The sequence below is a fragment of the Lutra lutra genome, chromosome 4 (genome assembly GCF_902655055.1).
Source record: "Lutra lutra chromosome 4, mLutLut1.2, whole genome shotgun sequence".
Lineage (NCBI taxonomy): Eukaryota > Metazoa > Chordata > Mammalia > Carnivora > Mustelidae > Lutra > Lutra lutra.
The window spans coordinates 112,840,918-112,865,799 of record NC_062281.1 but is presented as its reverse complement, the minus strand read 5'-3'; the positions used below and the strand labels follow the sequence as shown (position 1 = coordinate 112,865,799).

Below are 24,882 nucleotides of genomic sequence, written 5' to 3'. Positions count from 1 at the left end.
GAGGTATGTATAATAAACCGGAGAAAACTTAACAAGGCCTGTTTGTTAGGTGTCTTCTTTGTGTTCCTTCCCTTTGATAAGGACCTTTCTTTCCTCTGGATATAAGGAAAGCACCTTTCATGTGAGTGTTTTATCATCTGCATCGGGGGGGTGAGGGTTGAGAAAGGTCCAAGTGACTTTCCTGCCTCTGCTATAGTTCTCCAGCTCCTTCAGCTTAAAGGACTCAGTACAGCCAGGTGCGATATTTTGTGTCATGTGTCCTGAACCATGTGCCCTGAACCCCACTGGGCTGAAGAGGGCCTTATGATATAAGTCTTTTATTTTTCATCCTGAGGAAAATAGGGAAGGCCACTGAAGACTTTTCAGCGGGGAAATGACAGTATCTATCAGACTTGCCTTTTAGAAAGGTTACTCTGGCTTTTATGGGTCAGAGTGCAACACAACTGGACGTGATGAGACCTAATTGTTAGGGAACTGTTGCCACACCAGACAGAGATGGGACCTGACACGGGGATTTCATGGCAGAGGCCTAGAGCCTCAAGTGATTGAAAAGACTATTTTCTCTTTCTCCTTAATTTCTTTTTATTCTACTTTAACAACTTTAAGTAAATTCAAGTATCTCAAAGGGATTTCACATAAGTCTTAGATTTTGAAATGGTTTAAAATATTTTGTTGAATAAAGCACATTGACCACCATAGACTTTCTTACCACTTAACTATTTAAATCCACAAAAATAACCTTCTCTCTTCTTTACATTAGAACTGTCCATTCTGATGTTACAGAATTGTTATGACAACCAACCAAAATAATTTATAAGAAAATGCCTTGAAAATTAAAATAATGCAATATACGCTAAGTGATTATGATTATAAAACGTAAGCATATTAGGTTATAAAGCTCACATGACAAATGTACAGACTGTATTTGCCTTTAAATGATAGAATCTGCAAAAGTTTTTTTCTAAGTTTGGACTTTATTTTTTTAAGGGAAAATGATCATAGCAATTCTGCTGAACTCCAACTGAAATATTTGGGTTTTGACTATACCTGTCATATAAATTCATATTTTTGTCATTCTCATAGACTGAATTCAGTTTATATAAAATACTGTTTTCTTAGAAACAGTTAAATTAGCATCATTGTGCCATATTGCCATTCTTGTTCTTCACAGTTTATATCAGTATGTTTTTAACTCTTTCCCCCAAATGAATTGTATTTCTTCTTGTTACTAAAATGTATTAAGTGCACTGCATCTTACACATGTAACTTTGAAGGAATCATTGTTTTTCTTTAAATTTAAAAGAACCCTACAGTTTCAATTATTTGTTTTTTTTTCCTCTGAGTGAATAACTTTTAACTGATTTGCTATATCAGTCCAAGCATAATCAGGAAGTTGGAGCCCTTAAATAATCAAAGCTTCCTAATTAGCACACAGACTGTGTGGCCTGAAACAGTAACCGTCTGCTGTTATCTGTTAACTTCAGAATATCTTAGATATACAGAGAAGTGAACTGTTACAGAATCTTTCCATTTCCTCTTTTAATTTAATCACATTCTCATGGAAACACTTTTTTTTTTTCCCATCAACGTTTGCAAATATAACTCCCCAAAGGGGTTTGTTTCTCATATGATAGATGAATTGGGATATAAACATTTGCCTTTGGACTTGTTTTATGAAGTGAAATGGTCACGGCTTGTTTCTAACTTAAAATTTAAATATCAAAGTGACAGAGGAAAATCAGCTTATAGATGTGAGGCATGGGTCTGTATCAGAAGCCAGCTATTGACATATTGAAATGTAGTACTTAGATGTGTGAATTTACTTGGAGATGGTTGACAGCAAATATAAAACAGGTATCTCCAAGTGAACTCTAACTAAGTAAAATGACATCCCATTTTGTCCTATATGGACAATAATTAAGAATAAATTTCTTTTTTCTAAAAACAAGAATTAACAAAGCCTTATAACAAAATTCCAGTTGAACACTACATCAAAAACTAATGATGTACTCTATGTTGGCCAACTGAACATAATTACAAAAAATGAAGAAAAAAAATTCAGTCGAACATGGGTAATTTCAAAGTATATTGTTACCAAAAAAAACAAGGAAAGTTACTTCCTGATAAAATACGGAGGGATGCTAAAACCATAAAACATGACCTGCTGGATTAAGTGCATGGACATTTTCTAATTGTTCTCTGGTAGGCACAGAAGTGTCTGTTTCTGTGGTTGTTTATGCTGATGGTAATGATGATGATGATGATGATGGTGGAGAGATTTGAAAGGAGGTGGTCCTTGGTAGGTATTGCAAACTGAAAGATTACACTCTTTGAAAGTTCAAGTTTAATATCATAATGAAAAGATCATACATTTGCCAGATAAAACAGTTTATGGTTAAGTGAATATAAAACTTAAGTGAATGTAATACAACTTACTCCTTTGCACAGTTTACTTTATAATATTAATGTATGGAAGTCCTTGTTTCATAGTCTTATTTTTGAGGTCATAAAATTAATATATATGCACACTAAAAACAAACAAAAAAACAATGAAACTAGGTACACTGATATATAAATTAAAAATAAAGACTACCTGTAACCTTTTCTCCTAGAGAGAGTGGCATGTCTAAATACATAGAAAAATAATTTGCTGTGTTCAGGTCAAAATATTTTAAGATTTCAACATGACTCTTTCTGAATGTGTCAGCATAAAAACATGATGACTGGGCGCCTGGGTGGCTCAGTGGGTTAAGCCGCTGCCTTTGGCTCAGGTCATGATCTCAGGGTCCTGGGATCGAGGCCCGCATTGGGCTCTCTGCTCAGCGGGGAGCCTGCTTCCCTCTCTCTCTCTCTGCCTGCCTCTCTGTCTACTTGTGATCTCTCTCTGTCAAATAAATAAATAAAATCTTTAAAAAAAAAACAAAAAACAAACAAACAAAAAAACCATGATGACTTACTTATTTTATGTCATGATGATTACAGTGGATATGTGTTATTTTAAGATTCATATTTCTTATTTACTTTTCTATATAACATATAATCTTAACATAATACAATCACATTTATATACTTCCGTTAGCAAAGGTAACAACTAATAGTTGAAACTTTAGGTTATATTTTTGCTCTCACAGATAATACTATTACAAATAATTATGAACATTAGACTTTAAAAACTCTCTGGATGAGAATTTCAAGAAATAACCAGGTCAAAGGACATTTCATTTCAAATCCTATCAGTTTTATTTAAGAGTGTCAGGTGTCTCATGTGAAATCATTCATTTAAGATTCTGTTAACATCAAAATCCTGTACTAAGCACTCCAGAGCATCCAGATTCAAACTTTAAATCTTGCCATAAGGACCTTAGAGTTTACTGGGGAAGAATAATAAGTATATGTATTTTTCACTTGATTACTATGACTTTGTTTTAATGGAAGAGTATTTAAATTAGTTTTATTTACTTGAATTGTAATGAACAGATTTAATCAAAGGGTTCTATCACTATGGAATAATGTAAATGTATGTGTCAACATGGAAGTGTTAGAAATAAAAATGATTATAGCATAAGACATTTTCTGGAAAATAAATGAAGAAAGAAAAACATCATTGCAAGAGTATACCATCTAGCCCAATGAATAATACAACTAATGTTTTCCTAAAATCCAAGTCCAGTTATTTATGGGCCACTTAAAAATTAGAGAAATTTTTAAAAGGCGCATGTGCGTGCGCGCGCACACACACACACACACACACACACACACACTTATGTTATAGTAGTCCTACAAAGTAAGTAATGAATGAGCATGGAACGTCCTAGAAGTTCAAGTATAGTTGTATTTATTTAAAAATGTATTCCTTGTTATGTTGGGGAATGGTAAAATAAATTCTAGTAAAAGAGTTTTTTGTTTTAAATTCAGGGGTGTACTACATAGCTTGGAATGTGTTGTAAGTTTTATAAATTTAAAACACCTTGGCCTAGGTAAAGAGAGCTCCCAAGCATTGTGACTCAAGGAGGTTAGTCTTGATAATAATTATAAAACTGCCAGATAAGCAGGATTCTGTGTGGCATTTAGATTTTTGTCCAAAATTTCATTCTTCTTTTAAAAACTGGGAATCAGGTAAGTGATGGCCTCTGTGCTCATTTATATGAATTAAAAGAAGCCTGAAGGGGTATAGCTTCCCTAGACTTAATTTCATCCAGCAAAGAGGAATTGTTCTATAACAGGACAGAAACCTGGGGAAAAATTACCCTTTTCAAATTCTGGGAGGCAAGAGCAGAGGAAAGAAACCCAGGCTATTCCCTAGGATTTAGTAAGGTGGTTTTAAAAAGTTACAGAAAGTTTAGTTGTAATTATGAAGTCACAGACTGGAAAAGAGAGTATAAGAGGAATGAACAATTCTAAAAAGTAAAAGTGAAGCAGTTAAAGGATCAGATATGATTATACCATGGACCATGGACTATGAAAGACAAAGACGCAAAAGAATGCAGTCAAAGATGAAGACAGAGGAAACAGTGTCGGGAGGCACATTTCAGGAAGAAGTGAGCTTTGGGGAAAAAAAATGAATGACTTCCAAAGAGTATCAAAGTCACGTGGAAGTGGGTGTTGAGGGTGCAAGAAAGTTAGGAATTAGTGAGCTGTAATAAAATTAGTAAAGTGAATCTTTAATGGAAACCATGTTATGGAAGCTGAAAAAACAGAACTACTTCTATTCTATTTCATTCCTGTTTTCTCCATCAAGGAGGGTGAAAGTATAAATTGAAAGATTTATAAAGCAAATATAAATAAAAGCTAACAAAAATCCAGTATATTTGAAGAGATAATAAACAACAACTCTGTATTTCCACAAAAAGAGAAGTCTGGGTATATTCTCTTTTCCAGTGAGAGATGCAAAAGCCCTTCCTTTACCAGCCCCAAAAGCAGTGCTTACCAAGCCTTAGTTGTACCCCCTATAATTCTAAACTGACAAGTCAGGAAGATAACAGACTTCTGCTCACCCAAGAGAAATGCAGACTGCTTTTCTTTCCTAGGTAAATACTAAAATTAGTTTCAGAGTAAGTTTTGGGGAATACTGGAACAATGACACCTCTTTCCAAGGTAGTTAACCTCTGTAATTTCTGATACATACCATATAGAATCACATAATAACTGCTCAAGTCTTTGTGAACCGCCTTTCTTGTAGAGAGAAGTGTAGGAGTGCCAGAGACTCTTCCCAGAGAGTTATTTAATATCATTTTGACCCCAAGGAATGACAGGTAGTTTTTGAGCTTTCCTTTGACATGTTGGGACAGAGGCATAATAAATGGTCTATATTGAACCATTTAAAAATTATTTTTTATACTGGCAGTCTCTTAGGATGAAACCAAGTAAACAGATACTTTCTTTAAAATTGTGTCTCGGGATGCCTGAGTGGCACAGTCAGTTAAGCAGCTGCCTTCGGCTCAGGTCATGATCCCAGTGTCCTGGGATTGAGTCCCGCATTGGGCTTCTTGATTGTCAGGGAGCCTGCTTCTCCCTCTGCCTCTGCCTGCCACTCTGCCTGCCTGTGCATGCTCACTCTCTCTCTCTCTGACAAATAAATAAACATAAAATCTTTAAAAAATAATAATAATAAAGTTAATGTGTCTCATCTCAGCTCCCTAATCATAAGAACAAAGAAGGTGGCTACAGCTGGGAATAATTCAGTTATCTCAGGGATTTTTTTAATCCACGTCAGGGGATTTTTTTAAAAAAACATATTCATGCCTCATACCATTTACTAAAGTTGGTACCTGACCTGATCCCTAGGACTCAAGAAGACAGATTTCTTGATGGTGCTAAAACAGCCCTTCAGAGGAGTCTACATCTTTGAAACTCTTTGAAGAATGTTTCAGAATTACATTATATAGACCCCAGGATTAAGTAGATTCCCACTGTGTGTAGACTAGCTGTCCTGGGAAGCAAATACACCAGCTTGAGAGGCTAAGATGCTTAGATTTTTAATTAGCCTAACCATTTTTATACCAGTTAAAATTTTCAATACATTACATTCTTGTGTCCACATTAACTACTTTCTTACTTACCGGAAGTCACTCACTGGGGGCCTGAATGTCTGGATTAGCTAATTCAGGCTACATCACACCACTTTTCTATGGGCCATCCAATTCATTTAGGGGTGGTCATCTTCATCAAAAAGAAAACACCAAGTTTTCATCTTACTGCCATTAAATGGCAACCCATTGAATACCTAGGAGCTCTCCCTTTGTGTTTTTAGTGTAGAGACCAACACTACTAATTATTTAATGAGTCATCTTGTCCTCATCTTTACTCTCTAGGCCTTGGAAAAAAATTTTTTTCATGAGCACTCGGTTCCTATTTTAAATGGAATCTAAAGGTGTACAGTAAAAAGGATCAGAGCAAGGAGAACAGAAATGATTAACTATGTTATCCTAAGATTTTAAAACTTTGTATTCTCACTGTTTGATGAGAGGCTTCACCACTGATTACAGAACTAAAATCATCCGTGAAAACCTTAGAATGTTCATGGAAGGCTATTACAGTTGTCTGTTAGTTGTCTGTGGGGAAGGGTATCTGGAGATGAGCTTCCACAGATACCAGGAAGCTGCCTTCTCAGTTTATACTGGGATTCTTGGGTAAGTGAAGAGGTGAGAATCTGAACGGAGGGAAAACTACATTAAAGACGGTGTATAAATAACTTTTTAAAATCAACTGTTGCCAATAGAGGAAGTCCCTGTGTATAGTTCTTTGGGTCTCTAACTGTTGTATATTTGGGGGATAATTGATCAACAGTCATTTATTTCCATTGATTTTACTTTGGCTATCTTTGAGTATGACAGTTCAATAGCAGAGTGCCTTCCATCTAGGTTATACAGTGTCACTTTATTGGAGAGGTTGGCACTGCACCCCTAGCACATTTACATTTCCAAGAAACTCTTTGGGAAAAAAACCTGTTCACCTTTGTTGAATGTCTCGGATTATTTGCTCACAGAAGCATTTATGGAATAAACAAATATTCTTTAGAAAATACTTAGGGAACTAACAGAAATGTGAAACTTTTAACGCTCATTAGAACTTTTACTGGTAAAACCGTCTGAACCGTAAGCTCTTAGAGTAAATGTCAATTCTATTTGGCTTAAAAGACTGCTCTATTGTAGCCAACTACCTTTTGAACTTATACCTCAATAATTTGATAAAGGTTTTTGGTGATACAGGTGAATGTTCCCCCACTATTGCAAAATATTATCCCCTATGTTGATGACAGGGTCCTGTTTTCATATTCCAAGTTGTAAATCTACCTCTAACTAGTTTTTTTCCAAAGAAGTCTTTATACTCAAGCCAAAATTATTTTGTAGTAAAATCATCTTCAGCATGTGAAATAATAGTATATTTTGTGGAGGACAACTCATTTAATTCACTAAGTCTTCATCTTGGTGTTCACACTGAAATTTGCTCTCTTCCAAATTTAAGTTTTATGAGAACCATATTAAGGTCTTGTTATGCTAGAAGACACTTCTGACTTAAAAAAATAGAGCAAACTATCTACATCTTTCACTAGCTATTCAAAATACTGAATTCAGTCCTAATGATGCATTTTGAAAGTAACATTGACAAACTAAGATGTAATCAGAATAAGGTTATGGTGATAATGGTCTTAGAAGTGCATCTTCATTCAAAAAAAATAGAAAAGAAAAAAGGTATTTGGATGGCACTCATGGAAGAAGGATTACATGTTTTATTGTTGCTTCAGATAATATATCTAAAACCAACTCTTAGAAATTGTATAATTTGAACTCACACACAAACCTATTTCCTATGTGTTACAATTTTCTAAATTATATTAAATTGCATTGTAAAGAAATAAATTCCTTGCCACTGGGAGTTTTTAAGCAATTGTTGAGTAATGTAAATCAGTAATTCTGTGTATACTCAAGTCTCTCAATGCATTTTATAAAAAATTAGTGTTTTGTAATGTTAATGAGTGATACTTTTTTTTTTAAAGATTTAATTTATTTATTTGACAGACAGAGATCACAAGTAGGCAGAGAGGCAGGCAGAGAGAGAGAGAGGGGGAAGCAGGGTCCCCGCCGAGCAGAGAGCCCGGTGTGGGGCTCCATCCCACGACCCAGGGACCATGACCTGAGCAGAAGGCAGAGGTTTTAACCCACTGAGCCAGCCAGGTGCCCCAATGAGTGATACTTTTGAAAGAAAAAGTTCTGTAATCAAAGAAATTTGGATTAAATGAAGTTAAACAGGTTTATTTCCTAAAGAAGTTCTTAGCATACCTTATATGCTTACATGGTTTGTGAATCTGAAGATACAATTTCCTTGACTAGAACAACATTTCTTTTTGAGGGATTAGCATGTCATGGAACACAGTCTGGGAAACCTGGGATAATTATGTTGATCTCTAAAGTAACGCTACTTAATGTGTGGACTGATGCACAGTCCATAAGTTGTTTATTTAAAAGACTCATAACAAAATCAATCAGAAGTTGAAACTAATCAATTAAAAGCTTCTACAGCATTTAGACATCACCCTGACATCCAGGTAGTTGATTAGTAGACTTGTTATGTTGATTAAGTACTGGCCAATTAAGTATTGGCCAGTATCATTTGGCTTATACGGTGACTCACGTGGCATGCACTGCAGACTAGTCATGCTTAGTAGGATCGCTCAATGGAACTTGGGGATTGAAAGAAAGAGTTGTGTTCTTCACCATTGATAGTCTGAGAAGCACTGCTCTGAAGTTCCATCTATTTTCTTAGAGTCCGCTCATTTCTTAGGCTTAGCATAGTGCCCTTTCTCATTTAAAAGTTTATACTCTAGGGGCGCCTGGGTGGCTCAGTGGGTTAAAGCCTCTGCCTTCGGCTCAGGTCCTGATCCCAGGGTCCTGGGATCTAGCCCCGCATCGGGCTCCCTACTCGGCGGGGAGCCTGCTTCCTCCTCTCTCTCTGCCTGCCTCTCTGCCTACTTGTGATCTCTGTCAAATAAATAAATAAAATATTTTTTTAAAAAATTTTAAAAATAAATAAATAAATAAAAGTTTATACTCTATTTAATATTCAAGTATTATATAAAGTATATAAAACAGTCAATTAAAAATAGTCAATTATAGAATTAAGTTTAAATGCAACAGGGTGTAATTTTTATTTACTTCTAAAGAAACCTTAAAATCAGTTGTCATTTTTAGAATTCTAAAGTAATTATGTAACTATTGTTGATCCTTGAACAACACAGGAGGTGAGGGGTGCCAATCCTTCATGCAGCTAAAAATCTGTGTACAACTTTTGTCTCCCCAAAAACTTAATTGCTAATAGCCCACTGTTGGCCAGAAGCCTTACCAGTAAAATAGTTAATTAACACACGTTACGTAAGTCATATATATTATATTCTGTATTCTTACGCTAAAGTAAGCTAAAGAAAAAAATGCTATTAAAATCATGAGGAAGAGAAAATACATTTACAGTACTGTCCTGTAAAAAATCTGCAGATAAGTAGACTCATGTAGTTAAAACCTGTACTGTTCAAGAATCAGCTGTATTCTGTTGTTTTGTTAAGTGAGAATTTCTGTTCTGAATTGTACATTCAAAAGCCATAGCTACAGCTCAGGTTTTCACCTAACCATAGACATCTTTTGTTAGGTTTCTGTAAGTTTTGAAGATTTTTGTGTATTTCAAGCTTCTGCTTTCTTAAAAACTTATTTTAAAAAATATTCTCATTAATCTCTTATATTCTGTGATATTATTTCTCAATTATATATACAAATGAAGTTAAGTTTAGGTGTGAAATGGACATTTATGCTGGAACATAGACCGTCTGTGCCTCTTTCCCATCCTTTGGATTAGACGAGTTTTTCTCTTGTTAAGCTAATCAAGGATTTGAATAGAAGATTACATATTTATAATTTCTAAAAACATCTAGTTTCTGAATCAAGGACTTTCATCTTATTGTGCTTTGTAAATGATAGACTCTAGTCTACAGACCAATAATATGTAATTCCTGTAAAGAAAAGGAGGGGATTTAAGACACACACACATGTACAGGTACACACTGCATGATATAACATCTTGAAGAAAGAAGGTGATTGAAAAAAATTAAAGTTGGGTATCAGGATGGTTGCCACTAGCTGATTGTAAAATCTTAATTGTGTCTTATCTAAACCGAGTTTTCTAATCTGTCAGTAGAGGTGTTGATAATCCTCCCCTTCCCCACCACTATCCACACACTGAACTCATAAATCTTTAGGAGAATAAAATTAGAACACATGTGTGAAATGCTTTAAAACAATGCACTGAAACATCATAGCTATGCCTTGATAATTTTTCAGTAATTCAAAGGTAAATGTGCTCTTTTTTAGTTTGCTGTACTTTCAAGGTATGGTTAAACAAATGCAGATAAGCTTGGTGTTTGAAACGTCTGGAACTAAACTGGACATCATGCATATTATTGGTCAAAAACTGATGATAAAGAATAGGAAAGTATGAATTGAAAATATTTAAATTTCAAATTTTGGCTCTTGTATTAATTCTTTTGCTAAAGATTTCTGATGTATTAGACCTTTTGTAGCTCCAGTTTTCCCATGTGTAAAAATGAGAGAAAGGGAATAAATTATATCCAAGCTTCTTTCATTTATTTTTTTTCAGCATAATTTTTTTTTTTTTTAATGTTATGTTAGGCTCTTTCTTTCTTTACCAGATCTTGAGTTAGAGAGGCCAGACTAATAGGACAAAATAATAAAAACTTGGACCACAAGATGGCGTTTGTAGCTAATGAGTCCTTTTGCATTTTTATATGAGTCCATTTGCAGATTTATAAATCAAGCTTATTACTTATATTCTTGAGAGATATATAAATGCATATTTTTTCTAAAAATTACTAATTCTGTTATTTCAAACTTGTTGATAGTTCTAAAATTATAAATTGGCAGATGATTCTTAGAAGCTGAATTTAGACTTTTCCAAAAATGAAATATAATGAGCAACTTTAAGCTATTACAAAATAATAGAAGTTGCTTTCCTCTAGCAACATCATCTCTAATTTCTTCTGGATTGATTACATTCATAATTTAAAATATGCAGTTCCTGTAAGTTTTCAATACTGTTCTGAATCTTAGGTTTAGCTGGTAAAAACCAATTACTGAAATGTTACACATCCCATTACCCTCATTTTAGGCATGATCTACAATTTTTATAATGTAATTTATTTTGCAGTGAAATTGGCCTGGTACAGAGATGTTTACCGATTTGAGCTTTAATGTTTCCTCAAATGTAGGTGATGTTATTTGTGCCCCAGATTATTTGAGATAGCATTAAAATACTTAGAGGACTTTCAGTCATATTTTTCATTGTTAATTTATTAAAAGACATGCAATTATCAGGGTACTGCCTAAAAGATATTTTTAGATTAGTGGGAAAAAACTAGAAGCACAACAACTTTTGGCTTAATGTGGAAACTTCAGTGGTTAAAGTTTGGCTTTTATCACATTTCATAATGAGAGTTTTCATTGTTACTGTTTTAGGCAGATTTACAGTTACTTTATTATCATAGAGATATATAAGTAGTATTTTATTATTTTGACTTATGTGATAATTTGGATGAAACTAAATTTTTTATTAGCTGTTCCACAAACAAGGTGGTAGCATTACTGGTGGAGACATCAAATTTTATATTGACATTGCATGTTGGTCAAGAGCATGGCTCTGGACAGGCACAACTTGTAACTTTGAGCTGAGAGAGCTCAAAGACTTTATCTTAGTGAGCATCAGTGTCCTTCTCTATAAAATGCTAAAAATAATAGTACATCCATCACAGATTTGTTTGGGTATTAAAATATATCTGTATGTATGTGTGCATGCATGTATGGAATGGAATAGGAAAAATGAAAGAAAATTCCTAGAAGCAAAATTTAGTATTCCCTGTAAGTCACTAGGAATAATTTTAAAGCTTTTATAAGTCATAAACATCCTTCTAGGAGTCTCCTGCAGCTTATTCCTTAAGCCAAAACTTACTCTACTTGAGCCTGAAATTGTCATATAGGAAATGTTTCAAAGCTGATAGATTATGATAGATAGATAGATAGATAGATAGATAAAAACATACGTAATATCCTTGGCTTGGCCATATTGAAAAAAGATTTCAATAAATGTAGATTACCAATAGAGCGGCAGTAGTAGTCATTGAAAATATTTCTCATTAGTTTATGAATCATCTCTTTTGAAATTATTCATAATGAATATTATGAAATAATATATAAATAATATAAATATATAAAACTAATATACAAATAATATATATAACATAATGAAAATCATCTTGTAAATATCAGATACTGAGGAAAGAGGTAAAATTTTATGTTCGATGCATTTCCACACTGTGTCAAAGCCAAGGAGAGCAAGACAGTTTTATGAATTGTGTGTAATATCGTTTCCCAACTTCTTCCAGTTAGCCCCTGGAAACATTCACTTTCAGTTCTGGGCTCACAATTAATGGACTTATACAGTCCAGGCTCCTTATTTTATGAAGGAGTAAACAAGCCCAGAGCAATGAAGATACTTGTTTGAAGTCACACTGCAGGACAGAACCCCTTCATACCCCACGAGCCTGAGAAAATACGGATTCTTAAATGTGCCAGCTTTCGTTGGAAGCTACCTTGTATCTATAGAAACACCATTCTTGTCATCATTCATTCTCTAGAACACTTGGTCACATCTACTTGTAGGATGATTACACATTTACAAGAACTGAAGAGACATTTTTCTTTTTCTTTTTCTTTTTTTAAAGATTTTATTAATTTATTTGATAGGCAGAGATCACAAGTAGGCAGAGAGGCAGGCAGAGAGAGGGGGGAAGCAGGCTCCTCACTGAGCAGAGAGTCCGATGCGGGGCTCGATCCCAGGACCCTGCGATCATGACCTGAGCTGAAGGCAGAGGCTTTAACCCACTGAGCCACCCAGGTGCCCCACATTTCTCTTTTCTAATGGCGGATTCTCATCAACACCTTTGCTGAAGTAGCATACAGATTTACTTTCACCCCAGTGTTGGAAATTAAAACTTATTTCCTATTTCCTTATTTCTGTCCATGTGTTTGAGAAGTTTTTAAGCATGTGTATAGGAACAAAAAGGCTTTTGTTTACCTATTGGGTCTGTTCCCCCAGCTCTGGCTTACCTTCCTCACTGTACAGCTTCATTTTCCAGTCCTGCCCTTCAAAGAGAAGCTACAGTTTTTGGCCTGTGGCTACAAACTGGGGCCACTTCGGGAAGACATGCTCAGTTAATGAGGATTTGTGATACATTTACTTTTTGGTCACCCACCATCCTGCCCAGTAGCCTGTACAGCATATTTATTGGCTCACTTTTTCTGCAGCGAGGCATAAGAGGCAGTGAGAAGAAAAGTACTGAAATCCATAGGCACAGTTTTCTTAACTGTAAGAAGCAATTCCTTTATTTTGTCAAAGTATTGTTGTATCAAATAAAATGATAATGTGTGGAAGATTAGGACACACTACTCAACTGACAGTGGAATTCCTATCGTTGATTCTCTGACGATAATATGAGAATCTAAAACTACAATGAGCTGCTGGGTCCTGCTAAAAGGTCAGGCCGACAGTGATGCTGGGTATTTTCGATTGTTACTCCAATTTTGATAGATATTACCTTGCTTCACTAATTGTAATGATTTAAAAGTGGAAAAAATCAATTCCTTGCTAGAAAGCAATAAGAAGCCAAATAGCAGAAATATCTTTTAAGAAAACACTATTTACAATTATAAGCAAGTCTCACGCTAGGTTTTGAGATTATGTTGCTGTTGTTTTGTTTTGTTTTGTTGCAGTAGAACTTTAGTATTTTTTTAAGTTATTTTCATTAACATATAATGTATTATTTGCCCAAGAGGTACAGGTCTGTGAATCATCATCAGGCTTACTCACTTTTATTGCATATCCCCCCCAATGTCTATAACCCAACCACCCTCTCCCTACCCCCCTCCTCGCAGCAACCCTCGGTTTGTTTTGTGAAATTAAGGGTCTCTTATGGTTTGTCTCCCTCCCGATCCCATCTTGTTTCATTTTTTCCTTCTCTATCCCCCAAACCCCCTACTGTGACTCTCAAATTCCTCATATCAGGGTATGTGTGTGTGTGTGTGTGTGTGTATAAAATGGAATACTATGTTACTGTTGTTTTGATGACTCTTAATCTTCTCCAATGATCACAGTCCTGGACACAGTAGATGCTGAACTAAAGTGGTTAACTACATGATACAAACAATCCATTTCTTGAGACTTTGCTTGGTTTTTCACACTTAAAACAAGAAAGAGAAAAGAGATTTTTTAGAGTTTTAGGGATTATCTTTTATTATTTTAAAATAGATTAACATACATTAATTGGATAAATGTACAAATATCAGGTAACAGGGTAATATTAAATATTGGCAGAGGGGACAGTTGACATATTTACTTAGGGAAAAAAAAAATCTATCAAAATTCCAAAAGAGGTCTGGTAACATCAGAACCTACCTAGTTCAGGTTTAGAGAGCAATAGAAGCCAGGATGTCAATTAATTAACATTCAGGTTGAAAACTTCAGTTTTTGTGACAACCAGCGTATTTGTATATGTAGTTCAATACATTCGTTCTCTCTAATCATCTGCATTTACTGAGCACTTAATGTATCCCTATCATGTATTAACTAGGTCCTCTTCAAAGCGTTTGTGTGCTCCTAGAAATACGTAAAGAATTTCCAAGAGGTATGTAGGGAATCAATTTCTACACAATCCACCTGCATATACACACTTTCCTAAAATTTTTTTGGCTTAATGCCCCCTGCATTCATGTATTTTCTTAATCATCTCTCCTTCCAGAATTGCCCTTTTTCCACTAGGTAAAAGAAAGGTATCTCATCTTGATGGCCCAGTGATGTGTTGAATGTATCCTGGTGGTCATTCAGGAGATTAGTTACTTTCCATTTGTTGATGAATAAATATTGGCTGTACTACTTACCAGATTTGTAATATCACAGATGTACTTAACCTTTTGTGCCTCAGCTTTCTCATCTATGAAACAAGATATGTAGCAATCATTGTAAGGTGGTAATATGAAAGTAATGTGCAATAAAGAAGCCACTGCAATGCCTGAGCAAGGATTCATATTGATACATATTACTGTGTCATGTTATTTCTACATGTGGTAACATTCTAGAACTCATATTTCAAAATACATAAATTGTTTTTCTTCCTATGGTACGGTAGATGGTAAAGAGAGAGTTCCATAGCTAACTTGTCTTTTTTACTAAGTTTCCCTGTCCCATTTAGGACTTAGTTGAGAAATGAAAATGTTAATTCACAACACTAATCAGTGTGGATATCTACTGAATATCTTCCTTAGACATTTATTAAACTGGGATAGTTGAAGCAGAATAGGACAATAGAAGTTTCTTCACGGGAGAATTAATGCCGTCTTTGGTGTAATTTGGATCACTTATTTGACAGAAATTCTAAATAGAGCAGACTGCTCAGAATTACATTTTGAATTTTACCTTGAGGACTTGAGAAGTTTATTCAAATGATAGTTTGGCAGGAGTTATCAGAAAGATGTGATATCTCCTGAAAGCAGTAATTGCTTTGGGCTGCCCCACAGGGTTACCAGATAGTAGAATTGTGTATGGATTTGCAGAGGAGGCCAGAGGGCTCTAGTAGAAATGACGTTCACAAGGGAAACAGGGATTTTCCCAGAGGCAGGATATGGTCTGCCCTCTATTGTGCCACCGGTCCCCATTAATACCTTCCTTTGTTTTACATATATATTGTAGCTAGAGACTTAAAGTGATTTGTATTTTGGTATTTTTCTGTTTCCTGCTTTGGGACATAGAATTTGGTGAAGGAGATTTTTGAGTAAATGTAAAGCTGAGTTTTACTTTCCTTTTTCCCTTGTGATTGAAAAGAAATGAAATACTAATGACAACTAATATTAATGCATGTCTGCCTATGATGTTAACTTTAAGGTTTTTGTAGGTGTTCTTCCTCAGGTTGTGGACATTCTTCTCAATTCCTAATTTGCTGACAGATTTTTTAAAATCAGAAATGGACATTATAATTTGACAAGTGCCTTTTCTGTGTCTATTGAGATGATATTACATTTAATACAGTTAATTATATTGATCAATATTTGAATGTTAATCCAGTCCTGCAATCCTGGGATAAACTCCTTTTGGTCCTGATGTATAATTCTTCCTTTTCTTTTTCTTTCTTCCTTTCTTTCTTTCTCTCTCTTTTTCTCTTTCTTCCTTTCATTCTTTCTTTCTTTCATTATGTTAGTCACCATACAGTCTGATGTATAGTTCTTTCTTTAGATTTTCTATAGAAAGTAATCTATTTTCCATAGATTTTCTTTTCTATAGATTGCTGTATTTGCCAAAATTTTGTTTAGAATTTTTCTATGTTTATGAGAGATATTGTAATTTTCTTCTCTTACACTATCTTTGGTTTTAATAAATTGGAAAGCATTTTATGTATTCAATTTTCTGGTAGAGTTTGTGTAGAATTAATGATTCCTTCCTTAAATGTTTGATAAAATTCACCAATGATGCCCATTGGGCCTAGAGTTTTCTTTGTGGGAAGATATTTAACAACAAATTCAAATTCATTGGGTTATCTATTTTTCTGATGTGAGTTTGTGTAGTTTGTGTCTTTCAGGGAATTGGTCCATTCCATTTAAGTTGTTAGTGTATAGGTATAAAGTTTTTCATAATATTCTTTTATTTTCTAAAATAGAATCTGGAGTGATGTCACCTTTCTCATTCCTAACAGCTGGAAATTTATGTCATCTCTCTTCTTTTAGGTCTGGTTAATTATTATCACTTTTATTAATCTTCTCTAAGAGCCAACATTTGGTTTCATTGATATTTCTATATTTTTACTTTTTCATTAAATCACACTCTGATCTTCTCTCTTTCTCTCTTTCTTTTTCTTTCATTCTTCTTTCTCCCTAGTTCTCCCTAGTTTGGGTTTAATTTGTTTTACTTGTTCGTTTGTTTATTGATTAGTTTTTAGTGTGGAAGCAAATCATTTACTTAAGACCTTTCTTCTTTTATTTATTTTTTTTTTAGCTTCTATTTTAATTCCAGTTGGTTAAAATACAGTGTAATACTAGTTTCTGGTGTACAATATAGTGATTCAACCCTTCCCTGCATCACCTAGTGCTCATTGTGAACCTTTCTTCTTTTCTAATAGATATTTAGTGCTATAAATTTCTATGTACTGCTTTAGTGACATACAGAATTTTTTATATGCTGTGTTTTTATTTTCATTCAGTTCAAAATACTTTCTGTCTATATTTCCTTCTGAATTCTTCTTTGACAGAGGGTTATTATATATGTAAGTTTCCTGTTTAGATTTCAGATACTTGGATATGTTTCAGATCCCTCTCTATTGCTGATTTCTAATTTAATTCCATTATGTCCAGGGAACAAACTTCATGTGACTTGATTCTTTAAATTTACTGAGACTTCTTTTGTAGCCTAGAATATGGTCTGTTTTGGTAAATGTCGTATGTGCACAAGAATAAACACATATTTTCCTTTCTATAGGTATCGGTTAGGTCAGCTTGATTGATAATAGTGTTCCAGTTTTCTGTATCACTGTTGATTTTCAGTCCACATGTTCTATCAGTTCTTGTGAGAGAGGTGTATCAAAATCAATTATAATTGTGGATTTGTCTTTCTCCCTACATTTCTATCAGTTTTTGTTTCATGTATTTTAAAACTCTGCCATTATATATATATAAATATTTAAACTATGCCTAGATAAATTGATGTTTATCATTTGTGAAATAACCTTTATCTCTGATAATAGTCTTTGTTCTAAAATCTATTTTATCTAATATAGCCACTCTAGCTTTCTTTTGACATGTGTTTCATAGTATATATATATATTTTTTGCCCTCTTAATTTAAATGTATTTGTATGTTTTTCTTCTAAGTGGAATATTGGTGGGTCTTGTTTTTTATTTAGTAGGACAATCTGTGTCTTACTGGAATATTTTAGCTTATTGACACTGAAATTGATTATTGATATGGCCAGATCTGAGTCCATTATTGTGCTCTTTGTTTTTTATTTGCTCCATCTCTTTGCTCCCATATTCTTCTCTATGCCTCCTTTTGGATAGTAGACAATTTTGTATGATTTCATTTTAGCTCTTTTGTTGGTGTTTTAGATATGCTTTTTATTTTTTAGTGCTTATTTTCAGGTTTATTGTTTATAGCTTAATCTTATCATCAAGTATATTCAAGTAATATTATACCACTTCACCTATCATTTAAGAACCTATAATCATATATCTCATTTTCTTTCTCCTGGCCTTTATGCTCTTTTTGTCATATATTTTATTTGTACATGTATTATAAGCCTCATAAGGTCTTGTTACTATTATTATTTATAATCAAGTAGTCAATTATATTTTAAATAAATTTAAGAAATATATTTTTCTTATTCCCTATAATTGTCATTTTCTGTATTCTTCATTCCTTTGAATGGATTCATATTTCTATCTGGTCTCATTTTCTTTTTGCCTGATAATTTTTTTTTTAAACATTTCTTGTAGTATGGTCTCTTGGTGACAAATTCTTAGCTTTTATATGTCAGAAAATATCTTTATTCCATCTTTGTTTTGAAGGATATTTTTGCTAGGCATAGAATCCTATATCTTTTTTAATATATTTTCTTCCAGTACGCTCAAAATATTACTCTGCTCTCTTCTTACTTACATTATCTCAGATGAGAAATACTTATCCCTATTTTTCCTTCTTTTGTATGTAACATCATTTTTCTCTGTCTTTAAAGATTGTCTTTATCACTGGTTTTGAGCAATTTGGTTAGAAAGTAGCTTGATGCATTCTTCCTCATGTTTCTCATGTTTAGAGTTTATTGTGTTACTTGGATTTGTGGGTGTGTAATTTATCAAATTTGGAAAAAATTGCCATTTATATTTTCAAAAGTGTTTGTGCATCCCACCTTCTCAGTAATGCTAATTACATATATATTATCCTACTGCAAGCTGTCCTCTGGCTCACTGATGCTCTTTTCCTTTCTTCTCATTGATCTTTTTTCTTTGTGTGTCTGCTTTCAGATGCTTTCCATTCGTCTGCCTTCACCTACACTTAAGTTTTGTCTTCTGCATTGGTCTTACACGTTATTAATTCCATTCATTATATTTTCTCATCTCACACATAGTAATTTTCATCTCTGGAAGGCTAGTTTGTGTCTATTCTTCATTTATTCCATACCTCTACTTAACTCTTTGAACAGCTAGGATACTTTTATAATAACTCATTTAATGTCCTTGTCTGCTAAATCTAACATCTTTGTCAATTCTGGGTCAGTTTTTTTTTTTTCCCCCAAATTTTTATTTAAATTTCAGTTAGTTGACATGCAGTGTAATATTGGTTTCTGGTGTAGAATTTAGTAATTCATCACTAACAGACAACACCCAGTACTCATGACAAGTGTCCTCCTGAAACCCCATCACCCATCTCTCCCATCCCCTCTCCACCTTCCCACGCTAGTAACCTTCAGTTTATTCTCTATAGTTAAGAGTCTGTTTTCTAGTTTGTGTCTTTTCCCTTTCCCCTCAATGTTCATTTGTTTTGTTCCTTAAATTCAACATATGAGTGAAATCACATGATATTTGTCTTTCTCTGATTGACTTATTTCACTTAACATTATACAGTCCAGCTATATCCACATTGTTGCAAATGGCAGGATTTCACTCTTTTTATGGCTGAGTAATATTCCATTGTATATAAATTTTAATTGATTTTTCTCCTCATTATGGGTTATGTTTCCTTCCTTCTTTTTATCCTAGTAATTTTAGTTAGATGCCAGATATGAATTTTGTTGCATGTTGAATATTTTTCTATTCCTATAGCACTTAATTTTAAGTTGCTTGGACAGAATTTGATCCTTTAGGGTCTTACTTTTAAGATTTGTTAGGTGGTACTTGAGCATCTTTTAGTATAGGGCAAATTATTTCCCAATATTGAGGCAAGACCCTTCTTTATATTCTACCCAATATCTCATGAATTATGGGATTTTCCAGTCTGTTTTAGTGGGATCCTGTACTATTCCAGGCCTTGGGAGAACATGGACACTGTTCACTCTACTCCTCACTGGTGGCTTTTTTTCCAGGCCTCAAGTATTTTGTACTGATCAGGACTCCACTGAATACCCACGGGAAACCCACCACACATCTCCAGAATGCTCTCTCTGCTCTCCTTCCCTGGTACTCTGCTTTCCGAACTCTCCAGCATTACTTTTCCGTAGACTCTTAGCTCCATCTCTTCAACTCAGGCAGTCTGCCTGGTTACATCTAAGTTCAGCTTCTTCCACCATGATCTGGAAATTCTCTTAAGGCAATAAATAGGTGTATTGGTGTGCGAAGACTGCCATAACAAAATACCAATACTCAGTGGCTTAAAATACTAAGTGGCTTAAACAACAAAAAATTATTTTCTTGCAGTTCTGGAATTTAAATGTGCAAGATCAAGATGTTGGCAGACTTGGTTTCTTCTGAGGCTTTTCGTCTTGACTTTGCAGATGGCAGCCTTCTCTCCCAGTGTCCCCACATTGTCTTTTCTCTCTGCTGTCGTTGCTGTAGTCTTCTTGTATAACCAGTTTCCTCTTATAAGAATACTACTCAGATTGGATTAGGGCCTGTCTTAACAGCCTCATTTCAACTGGATCACCTCTTCAAAGGCCTTATATCCAAATACTTTCACATTCTATAAGTACTTCAACAAATGAATTTTTATTGCATTTTATTTTTTTTTTTAATTTAACTTCAGTTTTTAACATACAATGTATTACTGGTTTCAGAGGTAGAGGTCAGTGATTCATCAGTCTTATGTAACACCCAGTGTTCATTAAATCCCATGCCCTCCTTAAGGTCCATCACCCAGTTACCCCATCCCTCCACTCCCCTCCTCTCCAGTAACCTGCAGTTTGTTTCCTGTGATTAAAGGTCTCTTGTGCTTTGTCTCCCTCTCTTGTTTCATCTTGTTTTATTTTTTCTCTCTTCCCCTATGATCCTCTGTTTTCGACAGATGAATTTTGAAGTATCTTGGAAATGTGCTTCAACAAATGAATTTTGGGGACACAGTTCTGCCCATAACAGTAGGGTAATCATAGAGCTCAGATTGTTTTTATCATGTCTCTCAGGGATCGCTGTCCTTTGTTGCCTGATGTTCAGGGTCTTAAAAACTGTCATTTCATATATTTTTTCTTTACCTATCTATCATCTATATTTTTTTAGCAGAAGAGTAAATCTAGGCCTTATTACACCATTTTGGCTAGCAACAGAAGTCCTAAGCCCAAGCACTTAACCAGTGGACTTCTTACATTGCCCTTCTACAGACATGAACAGAGGTTTATGGGCTTACTCCTACTAGGAAACATGCATTAACTCATTCTAGTCTAATTTAGATCCCACTGATATTTATTTTCATCATACCCTGCAACTTCGCAGACCCTGAAGTTGATTATATTTGCTTACTTATGTCCCTTTGCTAAATCACAATTTCCATGAGATCAAGGATTGTGCCCCAGAACCTACTGTAGTGCCTGATATTAGTAAGAACTCAAAAATATTTGTTGAGTGAATAGATATTTTATGTCAACCCCTATCTCTCAAATTATGTATAGTTTGGGCGTTTATAAAAGACATAGATCTAAAAGTTGAAAGAGAGATCAAATGTGAGGTATTTATCTTTAATGCCTTCTCATGGGTATAAGCATTTAGATGTAAAGACATCTCCTTCTTCTGGGATACCATGCCAGAGGAGGCCCCTCTGCCTGCCAGGTGGTCCCTGTCATAGCTACCTGGCTTTCTCTCTATTCCCTGACCTCTCCTTCCTTACCCCTATTTTATGTTGTTATTTCTTCATCCCAATGAGGTAGATATTATTATTGTACATGCAAAGTAGAAAATCAGAGAGTTAATAACCTACTCAAGAATAAAGGTAAATCCCAGAACTGATTCATCACAGTAGCTGATATTATGCTTCATGGCTTATACTTGGCTTCCAGTACACTAAAATTTTTAAATCAAAAATATCCCTTAAAGTCTTGATAGACTTAATTATTCTTATGAGACCTATATTATCCCAAGCCTGACTTTCAAAATACATATATCACAAAATAAATACTCAACATTTTACCCAGTAATTTACTCCGTTTTTTTTAAATTTGGCAATTAAGTCTTCAACAGTATTTTCTACTGTTCTCATGCAAATATATAATTTTCTAGCCTTATTATTCATTTCCTCTTCAAACTATCTCAGAATCAAATCACTGCATATACCCTTTATAAAAACCTTGTTTGGCAAAATGTTTCCCATATTCTAAATCTTCAGTTTGAAACACTGTTGTATATGCACAATTATATGCATATGTGTGTACATGTATGTATATATGTGTGCATACACATACATGCATGCACACACACATAAGTCCATACGTACATACTTTCTGGAACACAGCGCATTTTTAATTTGGGAGGTTTCAAAAAAATTTTTTTTAAGATTTTATTTATTTATTTGACAGAGAGAGATCACAAGTAGGCAGAGAGGCAGGCAGAGAGAGAGGGAAGCAGGCTTCCTGCTGAGCAGAGAGCCCGATGCGGGACTCAATCCCAGGACCCTGAGATCATGACCTGAGCTGAAGGCAGCGGCTTAACCCACTAAGCCACCCAGGCGCCCCTGGGAGGTTTAAAATTTTGAGTTTGTGCTGTGTTTGGGAAATTGCTGGTTGTCACTTAGTACTTGTTAGATATGGACATATTAAAGCTATAAAAGGATTAGAGGATAAAGAAGTGATATGAAAGTAGTTTAGACAAGTAAACCAGTGTTAATCAGTCCAACTTCAGTGTATTATATAAAAAAAGATATGTATGTATTTGTATATAGCAATCTATCCACATTTGCAAAAAAAAAAACCATGATTTCTTTCCTAATCAATATTAGCTCATGCTGAATATATATTAGAGTAGGTTTTAGAAGAACCCTAAATTTGTGCAAACTATTAAAATTATGCTGTGGATAAACTTCATACAGATAACTGAGACTAGGCCTAGGCAGGTCAGTACTAGGCAATATCACAAAGGTGGCCACATTCCTGTTGGCGTGTCCCCACCACCTTCAGTCTCGTCTGATCCTTTTTCATCTCCTGTGGCACATGAATGACCAAGTTTCACCACCTAGTCCCAAGAGACCATCGTAATACAGTAACTGCTAATTTTTTGAGCACTTACTTTGTGCTAAGCATTCTGCATAGAGATTTATACAGATTACGGAACTTTGATTTTTTACAGATGCCCTAGTGGTTAAGTATTGTCATTAATGTAATTTATAGCTGGAGAAACTATAATAAAGATTCATCAGCTTGCCCAAACTCAAACTTGTAGTAGGATTCAAATCTGATAGATGCATGCTTATATCCCCACTCCCCTGTCTAGATGCTTAACGCCTGCCTCCTCAGATCCAAATGGTTCATCTTTTCCTCCATAATTGAGCAGTTTCCTTTCCTGACAGTGGGGTAATACGGGATTATTTTAGCAAACTAATTCATACTCATTTTTTTAACCTTTTGTTTTCCTCTTATTATCAATAGTATCCCTCATTATAAATTAAAATATGTAGAAAACAACAAGCATTCTGATTTGTTGGTGGGAGAGAGGAGCAGGGCGGACTGCTCTAGGAACAAATACATAAGGATTTATTAATCCTTTCACCGCTGAAAGTTAACTACTGTTGATCTCCTCATGGTGTATTTCCATTATTCAGTGCCTTGCCACATGGGAATCCTTCCTTGCATCACAGACTGACCTCCACATGGAAGAAACCTCTGAAGATAAACCTGAATCCCACTGAGGACTTCCGTGTGATCTTTGGGAGACAGCATCTATTAACCAAAGTTACTCTTTCTGGATGGGCTTTGTCCTTTATGAATTGGATGAAAAATGTTTCACACTATCTGGAAAACCAACGGCTTGAAACTCAGGTATTCCAGATAATTGATATGAATTTGGAGATATATAGATAGATAGATAGATAAATAGATAGACATCTGTATCTATCTATCTATATATTTAGCTTAGTTTTTATTTTAAATTTGTGTGCCAATAAGTACATATAGAAATTTTTTGCCCAAATGTTTGTTTGTGGAACATGTCATTTTAAATATATTATGAAGACTCATAAACTTTTAATAAAAAGTTTAATATGAAATGACTGGCTGTGGTGTGTTCTTTTTGTACCAGTAGCTCCAGCCTCTGAAGCAGATTCTGATAAGAATTCAGCATGTTACCAAGCATACTATGAATTCACCTTTATTTCATCACAATTTTCTCTAAAATACTATTCACTTTGACATTAGGATCTTGAAGTAAATATATAAAAAGTAATTTACTATTATTAAACATTAATGATAACTGTTCACAAGTTGGTTTGGTAAGAGTAAAGTAATTGTTTTTCACAATTGAAAAAAAATTACCAAGATACATTGACATTATTCTTTGAGTTATTAGTAATCCTATGCAACCTAGTAATCAAGAAATAGTGGCCATACAAAGTAATTTCATATTTATCTTATGGCTATATTTAGAAACTACATATGTTGGTTATTTAATATTTGCTAATTTTTTGAAATAGATCTTTCTTAAGACTTTAAAGTTTGAGGTATTTGGCCATGCACGTTATATTACATGCAGGACATTAAGTATCATTTGGGTATTAGCCTTAAATAAGTGTCACAAAAACAACGTAGACATTTGTTTTTTTTGTTTTTTTTTTTTATTAAAGATTTTATTTATTTATCTGACAGAGAGAAATCACAAGCAGGCAGAGA

General features: G+C 34.4%; 1 protein-coding gene across 2 annotated transcripts in view; it reads left to right on the top strand.

Annotated features, from left to right (window-relative positions):
- Nucleotides 1-24,263, top strand: part of SNX7 (sorting nexin 7) — a 97,469-nt gene extending 73,206 nt beyond the window's left edge. For both annotated transcript variants that reach the window (XM_047727591.1, XM_047727590.1), the window contains one exon: nt 23,820-24,263. In XM_047727591.1, the coding sequence (XP_047583547.1) occupies nt 23,820-23,906 (87 nt within the window). In that variant the 3' untranslated portion in view covers nt 23,907-24,263. The remainder of the gene's footprint in view (nt 1-23,819) is intronic.
- The last annotated feature ends 619 nt before the right edge of the window (nt 24,264-24,882 follow it).